The 10,155-nt window shown below is 44.2% G+C and overlaps 2 protein-coding genes across 3 annotated transcripts in view; both read right to left on the minus strand.

Annotated features, from left to right (window-relative positions):
- The window catches only part of LOC104126258 (nuclear autoantigenic sperm protein), an 18,197-nt gene that overhangs the window by 1,421 nt on the left and 6,621 nt on the right, over window positions 1-10,155 (minus strand). Inside the window, exons 1-11 of one of the 2 annotated variants that reach the window (XM_035894177.1) lie at window positions 9,233-9,615; window positions 8,701-8,811; window positions 8,056-8,136; window positions 7,762-7,859; window positions 4,063-4,145; window positions 3,025-3,110; window positions 2,818-2,891; window positions 1,450-1,638; window positions 1,039-1,205; window positions 508-561; window positions 341-412 (exon numbers count right to left, since the gene is read on the minus strand). In XM_035894177.1, the coding sequence (XP_035750070.1) occupies window positions 341-412; window positions 508-561; window positions 1,039-1,205; window positions 1,450-1,638; window positions 2,818-2,891; window positions 3,025-3,110; window positions 4,063-4,145; window positions 7,762-7,859; window positions 8,056-8,136; window positions 8,701-8,811; window positions 9,233-9,249 (1,032 nt within the window). In that variant the 5' untranslated portion in view covers window positions 9,250-9,615. The other variant, XM_035894176.1, reaches the window with a different exon arrangement.
- On the minus strand, window positions 5,254-7,748 carry LOC118452281 (nuclear autoantigenic sperm protein-like). Its single transcript, XM_035894178.1, has one exon. The coding sequence runs from the start codon at window positions 7,097-7,099 to the stop codon at window positions 6,119-6,121; it is 981 nt and encodes a 326-aa protein (XP_035750071.1). The 5' UTR covers window positions 7,100-7,748; the 3' UTR covers window positions 5,254-6,118.

Raw genomic sequence — 10,155 nt, forward strand, 5'->3', positions numbered from 1 at the left:
GCTCTTCCTGCAGGTCATCAGCAGAGGAGGGTGCTCCTTCAGAGAATGCCTGCAGAAGCCACCCAACCCGGCTGGGAGGTTAAACCCCCCTGGGTCAGGCGGGCGCTGAACACCCACAGGAGCTGATCTGCTGGAGGCTGGGTGGTTCCCAGACTGATTGGCTCCCAGTGGAAAGGAGTTTCATGCACTATTTCTAGTTTTACTTTTAGAGTATTTTTTTTTTCCATTACAGAACTAAATTAAGAAAAAAAGGCACTTTAAGCCCAGAAATCTAGTTATATGGAGCAAGCCAGCAGTACTTTACCAAACTCTTTGCTCAGCCAGTCCTTTCTGGACTCACCTTTTTCCTGACAAGGTGAGATATGTCTGTAACACACTGAGCTGCGCCATCAGCTGCTTTTCTTACTGGGATCTGTCGCAAAACAGAACATTGTTACACAAGTAGTGGCAAGCAGCAACCCTCGAAAGCAGACAGGAATTCTCAACATCCACCTTAAATCAACTTACCGTGGAAACAGAACCACTGTCTTCGGTTTGTGCAAAGCCAGATGTAGTTCCAACCTGAAGAAAAAGCAGACGAAAAGCCATGGAGCAAGTTCTGGCAATCTATTCACACAAACCCGTATGCACTAGTTGAGAAAGGGACGGAAAACCCAATTCCTCCAGATCTCAATGCTGCTTTCTGCTCCTACACTTACACATGGGACAGAGGTGAAAAGCTTGCACAGCGACGCGACACTTGGCCCACTCTCACATTTGGCTGACCTATCGTTTCCAGCCCCGACACCTTTAATTGCTACAGAAGCCTATCAAATTCCCGCTTACTTCAGAACAATTAATGTCAGGGCATTTACTGACAGTCCTGTCTTTAGATGGCAGCTGCCTCCGTTTCCTTCTCTCAATCACAGCCCGTGTCACTTGGGAGCGACCACCAGCCCGTGGTCTGTACAGTCGGGCCTGAGCTCTTCCTGTGACCGCTTCATTTCAAGTCTCACCGGAAGAATGTTTGGTTAAAAGGAAGCCACGGGATGCACTAACCAGGGTTGCCTTCAGTGCCAGCTCAGCTACTCGTGCACTCTTTTGAGACTCCTTTGAATCTTCTATCTTTTCTTTAATTTCAGGAAGCAGTCCCTTCAGTTCCTCAATCTCCTTCTCGTCTTCAGGGGACCCATTTTCTGCCTTCTTTATTCGCTCAGTAAGCATTGCTAGGACAAAACAGTTCTCATGGCAAAACAACTCAAGACAAAGCAGCTGTCCAGTTATCAATGTCCAGAGGCAAGCATCCGCTAACACACATTTCAACAATTCTAGTATCGGGATAGCCCGTTACCGCTTTCAGACCGGCAAACAATTGCCCAGCAAGGCAACAAGCACACCTGCTTTCAGGGCAGTTAAGTTTGGCTTGTGAAAGCTCTCACGTTGGCTGGGCACTTTTAGAAATCCACTTACCCATTCTCTTGTCGATGACTTCTACAGATTTGCCGAACTGCAAGACAGCCTCATCGAACTGGCTGTTGTAGTGGTAGGCCAGCGCCAGCTGGTAGTGACTCTCGGCCAGCAGGCGGTCATGAGCCTCCAGGTACTTCTGCTGCAGGGCCAGGCAAGCCTGAAACTCTTCTATAGCCTGCGTGTAGTTCTCTAGAGGAGAAAGCCATAAGGTCTTTACGAAACACGAGCGTATACCCAAACAAGCAAGATCTGAACCCTTATTCAGTTACTCTGCTATTTTATTGCACTTTATATATATATAGTCTGAAAACAGATCTGCCATTGAATATAGCGATTGAGTTTGGTGACGGGCTGCTTTGAGATTATCACAGACTATATATATATAGTCTGAAAACAGATCTGCCGTTGAATATAGCGATTTGAGTTTGGTGACGGGCTGCTTTGAGATTATCAAGCGACACCTCTCACAGCCTCACACTGTGTCCTGTCCCGTCCCCAACACCTCAAAAAAGATTGTTTAGAGTCCAGTTCCTCTAGTCCTCTCCAGAGCACTTTTTATCCATTTACAGCACCACCATAAACTGAGCAGCCAAGTGAAAACCAGGCACACAAATCCCACTAAATCCTGCTCTCACCCAGCGCCAGGAACTGAGCACAACTTGAATCTAGAGCTACGGACAGCCCCCTGCTACCCCCCCGTTCAAGGTATTCTGGTGACATAAAACACAAGCCTCATCTTGTAGCCCTTGTCCAGAAACCTGCCACGTTACTTCCAGTACTTGCCATAGAGGAAGATTACACCCTGCTTGGATTTAACAAGACTAAAACACTTGTTTTTAAACGAAGGGCAGATAAGATACATTAGAAGGCACAAACCCAAGTCTTGCTTCACACTCCTGTTTTCTCGTGCATAACACATCAGGGTCTTTCCTGACCACACCCCCAGTATTTTGAAAAGTCTAATAAGAGTCAAGCACTTTTTATTTGCAGTCTTTATGTTCTGGAACTGGCATGGTACCAACACCTCCCATTGAGCTCAGTGACTCACTACTTCAATAAGGAAAGAACCCTCAGTTTCTGAAGCTAACCAAACCTTGCCTGCAAAGCAGAACACAAGGCTGGTTTTGACGTGGTAATGCACTACTTCTTGAAGCTCCCTTTCACTGTTCTGGAAAAGCACAGACTCTTTAGGGCACCAACTTGTTCACCCATTGATTCCAAAGCCTCTCCCATGGCTGCATAATCGTAATTAAACAAAGCGTTATTTTGTTTTCATCTTATCAGCCCTAACTCACCTCTGCTCATTTTAAAGTAAGAAACAGAGAAGGACAGAAGGTAGGACTGTATGTTACAATCAGCATTACTTACCAGATTCGATGCTAACTTCTCCTAACTTTAGATGAGCTTGAGCTGCATGGAGCTGAGCTTCTTTTGTTTCTTGTCTAAATCAAGAAAAAAAAAAAAGTAGTTTTCAAATCCTGATCAGAATATGCCACTGTCACTAATTGCTTACACCACCTCCTAGTTTCCAGTGAGTTTTCTAGCAGATATCCAAATTAGGACTTAAGCCTTTACCTCTTGTAGATGACTTTTGCTAACTCCAGCATGTCCCAGGCTAGCTCAAGGTTTCCAATTTCATCCTCTTCACTTTCCTGTAAAGACTAGAAATGCATTAGAGATTAAGCAACTTGGTTACATATCACATCAAACTACACTAAGTCTCTAAGCAGTGTTGTCAAGGAATAAATTTGTTTAGGAGGTAAACAGTTTACTACTAGAAAGAAAAAAAAAAGAACATGCAGCAAAGGTTATTGCATCAACTGAGACTTTGCCTGCAGTGAAGGTGTTTTAAGTGGAAGTTAAGCTTACGTTGTTAGTTGATAGGGCTTGAGTTTTTATTCCAGAAATAACAGGGCACCAAGCACCAATATTACCCTAAGAATAAGATTTTGCTTAAGGTGCTATTTAGAAGAATCAAAAGCTAAATAAAGGAGTTGATGTTCTGCTTTTTAAGTGAGCTTTTTGAACTTAATCAGAACAGTCTGAGGCAGAGGCAGGTATTCTATTTAAGACAGTCTTACAGCACGCTTAGTACCGCGCTCTAAGAGGCTTCAGATTCTTCCAGGTGTTTTGATTGCCTCATCAGGGAAATGCCTCAGATCTAAGCAGCACTACACTTGCCACTACATTTCCATCCTAACCATGCCTTATTGGGCTGGGCACATTCAACATGCGTAGCAAGACAAGAACAAAACAAGCAGAGAATAAACTGTTAGAAGTAACAAACTTCAGCAACAGGCTAAAGCAGCTCTCCCTGCCTGCCCCTGCGTTTACCAGGCCGCAGCATTACTCACCAGTAGACTGCCCAACCTTACAGACAGAGCTGAGCAAGACACTACAACACGTACTACATATAGGCTGCCCCTTTCTTAGGCAATATTGGTTTTCAAAAGTAATTTTGAAAAGTTTGTTGGGTTTTTTTTTCTTTTTTTTCCCAAAAGTCATACATAGGACAAAATAAACACTCACTTCTTTCATCAAGACATTAACATGAGATTTAGACAAATATCGCACTCTTCCACGAGTACAAATATCAGAGCTCAGCAATCTCACCTTGTCTTCCACTGTCAATTCATTCTCCTTATCATCCTCAGCTTTATCATTTTCTTTATCTTCCTCTTCAGATTCTTCTGTTTCTACAAGGGAAGTAGAGGAGTGAGAACACTTGTTGCTACTACACCGGCTTCACATGGAGTCAGGTAGAACATATTATATCCAGCCCTTATCCTTCCAGTGACAGGTTAGATGTGTGATGAAAGAAGAGCAGAGAGATTAAATTCTCAGCAGCAGCAGCCATCTTGCTGAAAGTGTTAAGCACTGTAGTCTAAAATAGTTCCAGGCTACCTTCGTTCTTGTTTTTAGTTTAACTCCACAGTATCTAGAACAGAAACTTACCTACAATTCAGTTCTCAAATGTATTGTGAACTCCCACTGAAGCCATGGGATCCTGAGCAGCCCTGGAGGCACTGGTCAGTAGCTGGACTTCACACTACAGACAACAAGGGTTTTCAGCAAGATAGCTGCCAAGCTGTGTACAAATAAGACTGTTTCTGAATTTGTGTTCCTCATGTCAGACATTGAAGTGGCAATGTTATTAGTGAACCTGCTACTGTGTAGCACTGATTTCACTTCTGATACCATGCAGGAGAATTGCATGATCTATTCTACCAGTAGAAAACATCTGGGGAAAGTGTGCAGTGAAGTAGTATAGCTAACAGCTTTAGAGCATCAGTTGACATAGAGTCATATTAATTCCTATAGCATGACCACTGCCTAATTCCAGAATAACAGGAGCTTGACAGGGCAAAAACTAGAGAACCCGTGATCTCATTAGACTAACTCCCCAAAAGCAGACACCTACCACTGAGAGGGCCAAACCTGTAAGTATGAGGACAGCTTGATCAAAGGCAAAACAGAAGAAATGTCGGGAAGTTAAATTTTAAATAGCGGGAGGAGCCTGGAATGACACAGCACCAGTTCAAGAGTGTCCTCACACTAACAGAGTTGGAGGGTGGGGGAAAAAAAGCAGCAGTATGCATATGTAAGCAGCCTTTCGCAGGACAATGAGGAGAGGGTAACTACTCTCAGTTTATGTTCATACGCCCCATCCCTGGAAACAGTCAAGGCCAGGTTGGATGGGGCTCTGAGTAACCTGATCTAGTTAGCAGTGTCCCTGCTCACTGCAGGGGGGTTGGACTAGATGACCTCTAGGGGTCCCTTCCAGCCCAAAACATTCTATGATACTCTGTCCAGACAGACACCTTGTTAGGCAGCTGCTCTACTAGTGTTCACCATGCTCAGCTGAACAAATCCTTCCAGTGTCCAGAACTATTTAGTCTGAATATTTGCCACTCCTAAAACAAGGCTCTTCCTGTGAAGCCGAGTTACTGACAAGCAAAGTTTCACTCATCAGCTCATCGATTAACTTGTGCAGTAGAAAGCACTGGCCTACTAAGACCATGCAAGTACTACGTCAAAGCGTCCAAGTTGTACTAGGTAACTTCAACGTAATCCTGAAGACAGCTATGATGAAGCAGGGAAGCAGAATGGCAGAAAAAGCTAGAGAGCTGAAAGACTGTACTAGATAGTAGCAATAAGCCTTCCAGTTCCAGGGCAAATTAAGTTTAGATTTCCCAACCGAATTCTCACTTGGAATTATCACCAGAAAGACTCAAATGGAGTTCCTTCCCCCCACCAAAAGCAAATTCACTATTTTGTTATGTATTCAGCTATTCTTAATTTTTCTTTCTGCTCCACTGTTTTAAAGCAAAATATGATTATAACCAGAGGCAACTTGTGCTTCAAGTTATTTGAAGGTTAGTGCAGTAAACCCAGACGCATGCAAGTGAACATCCATTCAGTATTCTCCACCAGCCTAGCCATTACTTACACATTTCACAGGGCTGTAAGTTTGCTTTCAAGTAAGATTCGCTTTGCAGTTAGTTAAGCGTTAGTCTAGAGAAACTGAGACTATTCACTATTCCTTGAAACTTTACTTGGATGTAAAATCCTTCAAGAGCCCCTTTTACTGTGCCTTTTCCTTATTCTAAGGCAAACAGAAAATTCTGAATGGAACACTTTTTACCCATTGTTAGCCAAATCCATCAAGTCATCCACCCACAAGTATTTTTCTCCTCTCACTGTTACCTTCTCCCTCTTCCATCAGGTCATCTTTCTCTTCTTTTTCTACCTTAGCACCTTCACCCTCTTCCATCAGGTCATCTTTCTTTTCCTCTTTCACTACCTTAGCAGCTACTTCAGCCTTTTCTTCTGTGTCATTAGATGGCTCTTTGCCCTGTGTGGACACAGGTTCCTTTGAGGACTCTGTCTCTTTAGATTCATCCAGTTTCTCTTCCGTAGCGGTCTCTGCTGGCTCTTGTTTCTCCTCCACCTTCTTCTGTTCAGCTGCCTCTGCTTCCCCTTCTGCAGCTTCTTTCTTCTCCACAGCAACTGCTTCCTGCACTTCTGCTGTCACTTGTGCTACTGCCTTCTCTTCCACAGCTGTCTCTGCCTGCCCTTCTACAGCCTCTCCCTTTTCCACAGCTGGCTCTTTTTCTGTTGCTTCTGCTTTCTGCTCTCCCACCTCTCCCTTCTCTTCCACAGTTGCTTGCCCAGCTTCAGCCTCTTCCACAACTGCCTTCACCCCCTTGTCCAACACTTCCGTCGCTCTGTCCTTTTCCTCAGTTGCGCCTGCTACCTTGTCTTCAGGCACCATCTTCTCTTTTTCCACTACCTTTTCTTCCACAGCTGCCTCCTCTTTTGTAGTCTCTTCTTCCACAGCTACCTGCTGCTTCTGCTCTTCTGACATTACTTCTTTTTCCACAGAAGCCTCCATCTTCTCTTCAGCCTCTTCAAGCTTTATGTCCTTGCCAGCAATTGCTTCTTCTGTTGGTTTTTCTTCTGTGATCTCTTTCATTTCAACATCCTCCTTGATTTCCTTCTCAGAGAGTACCGGAGACTCTTCTGTAGACTTTTTGGCCTCTTCTTTTTCCCCCATGGCGTTATATACCTGTTCTCTCAACTCCTCCCTTGCTTCTTCTACATGATTGAGGAAGCATAAACATTTCTTCGAGTTTAGTGATAAAGACATTAATGGGCACTGACAATACCACCCTCAGACCCTCCAAAGTGTTGGTTTGTCATCAAGTTAGATGACATTCCTAAAAGCTCCATTTTCAAAGTACAAGGCATTAGGACACAACCAACATGGTAACTTGAACTAAGCAAATCCCTTCCCCAGACTGCATTATTGCAAGCGGCCGTTCAAGCAGTGTGCAGTTTTGCGCGCTAGCGTTTTTAGTCACAGCTAAGCAAGAGGTGCCAGTGTTTTACTAGTCTGGATTGACAGGAATTCCTGTATTACCTCCAGCTGCAGGTAGTATAAAATAGTTAACTGTTCTTGGACTTTTTATAGAGACTCTGCTACACCCACTGTACTGCTACAAGGTTACAAAGCAGTTCAAGTTGACTGTGAAGCTTAAGAAAGCAAGTTTGAATGCAGTGTTTCAAGACACAGACACCTGGTGACCCTTTCACACATGCTTTCAGTGACCAGTTCCTTGCAGAAGTTTTAGAGGCTTTGTTCAATCTTTAAGCAAGATCAGAAGAAAAAAAAAAAAAGCCCATTCAGGCTGCTAAGAGTTTTGACAGAATGATTCAGGCTACCTAAGATACCAACAGACCAAACTTGGATTGTTTCCACAAGAAAAGGCAGCTTGGTGCCTCCATGACATGGCTGGCAGCTTTACATACCATCAACAGTTGGTAACGCAGAGTCCTCTTCAGCTTTTTCTCCTTCCTCTTCAACCTGCACCCCTTCTAGGGCATTTCCCAGCACACCATTTTCCATTCTAAAGGGAACAAAAGTTTGTTATCCCTTAGCTCTTGTAATAACACCGTTCTGACTGCACAAGATGCAGTGCCACGGCCCATCCCACCCAGTGCAACCCTGCGTATGCAAAGTTGTAGCATAACTCTGTCTATACCAGGAGTAAAAACCTGTTAAGCCAGGCAGACTCTTAATCAAGTGAGAAACTGTTAGTGTACCTTGCCAACTCCAGGAGAGATTTTCCATAGTAAAAAAAAGCTTCTGCACACTCATCCGCTGTCTCACCGTACTTTTTACCTCTACAAAAGTAATGAAAAATTATTTGCCTGTGCCTGCTTTAGACTTACTTCAATACATGAACTGAAAGCTAAAAATTCACTGACAGAAATAGTCAGTTTAAGTCATCTCCCATTGTTTCAAACAAATAAAGAATGTTCCTCCCACTTAGCTAGAGCCGGCCCTCAAACATCCAGCAAAGCAAACCAATCTAAAATCCAAAGAGGTATCACCCTCAGAGACTGATCAAGACTAGTAAACAAGTTACTAGCAAGTAACACTATTCCATTATTTTCATATTAACAGACATCAGAACCATACCCTGAAAAATAAAATATCAAATCCTTTTTCCTCCTTAGGGAGCTACACCAGCAATTACTGCCACAAAAGCTGTCTAAATTGCACACCAACTACGGTATTGCCCAACACTTGAGTTAATTTAAATAGTTCATCCTCTCCTCAGTTGTATCATAAATACAGCAGTATATGCAAGGTAAAACTCTCAATCTTCCTTGCATAAGCCACATCAGTATAGTCGAGCCAAAACCCAAGCCCTACAAAAATACACAAAACACTCTGCTACTCACAGTAAGCTCGCAGCTTCCTGGAACGCATTAACAGCAGCTGGAATATTTCCCATTACCAAGTGTTTCTGTCCTAACCCCAATAGTTTCTTCGATTCTCCATCCACATCCATACTGGAGAGAGGAGGAAAAAAACAAACCAAAACAGGATTCTGTCAGTTTCCATAGTAATTTCATACCCAGCTTTCAAAAAAAGGCAGTCAGCTTTATGTATAAGACTGAGTTGCATGCATTATGCTGGTTTGTTTGGGTTTTTGTTTGTTTAAATCTGGACCAACTTTTAGTTCTGATGAGTGAGGGCAGGCAGGTTAATTTTAACCAACTGCTGCAAGAAACGGGTATCAGAATCTGGCATGACAAAGGATGCTAAAGAATACACTTTAGGAATTGTACACCAATACAACACTAAATACCGCACAGTGTTTCACCAGACTCTGATGCTAGCTAACCCAACAAAAAGCAGAATAAATTGAAGTTAGGACTCCTCATAGGACAGCATGATGCATTTGAGAAGAATGATAGATGGAAGTCTTACATTTCAGTTTGGTGCATCTCACAGCTCCGTTTCCAGAAGGTCCATCCCAGTCCAGTACCTCGGACCGGGGGAAGAAGAGCTGCCCACAGAGGAGTACTACTACACGCCAGTCACATACTTGTAACCACTCCAATGCTTCCCCAGCACTAAATCATAGATCAAGAACTTCTGAAACAACAGCTGGTATTTGTGTATTTATTCGTCCTTGAAAGAGTTTTGTTGTACTAGATTTGTGCAGGCAACCGGTGAGCACAAGTTTTCAGCACCTACAGCGTCCGCATCCGTTAAACTTCAAGCCTAACAAGCGATTTGAAGGATGACCTTTTTGTTTCACTCGATAACCCCTGCATTCCGCATTCTTCAGCGGCTGACAACCCCGACCCCCATCTCACCTGTCTGTCTTATCCGTGGATGTGGAAGGAGCTGCTAATTCCTCTTCCATCCTGCAAACAAAATATTGAATAAGCGTTTAGAACAGGCCACCCATTTCATGACAGGAACTGAGCTCCGAGGCGTGAAACCAGAGCCAGGAGCAGTGCTCGCTTTCGGGCATCCAGCCATCTACAGCGAGTTCACATGCCGGCTCGCTCCGCTGGCTGTCTTGTGGAGAAACCTATTAGTTTCAGTTTTGTTTGTTGCTTGAAGGAAGGATTGTTAGGAAGGCAGATTCTTTCACGTTCAGGTTATATCAGACTAAGCCCGGCCAACAGGTCTGCTGCCTAAAAACCGGTACCACCCACCCACCCCTGCCAGGTTGCAGCCACGGACCCAGAAGGGCCCTGCAGCTCGGGCCCACCCCCGCACAAACCTGCCGCACGGAACCAGCCGCAAAGTACAAAATCGGGTGTTTCGCACCGCGTTTCCAGTCAGAAAAAGCGGGGACGTGCCTCAGGCGCCCGCCCGCGCGGCCTGGGGGCTTGCTG

The sequence above is a fragment of the Egretta garzetta genome, unplaced genomic scaffold (genome assembly GCF_000687185.1).
Source record: "Egretta garzetta isolate BGI_Z169 unplaced genomic scaffold, ASM68718v1 scaffold145, whole genome shotgun sequence".
Taxonomy (NCBI): Eukaryota; Metazoa; Chordata; class Aves; order Pelecaniformes; family Ardeidae; genus Egretta; species Egretta garzetta.

What these genes read in the sequence shown, in the direction of transcription:
- LOC118452281 (XM_035894178.1), bottom strand. Translation starts at nt 7,099, where the DNA reads ATGTCTTTATCACTAAACTCGAAGAAATGTTTATGCTTCCTCAATCAT.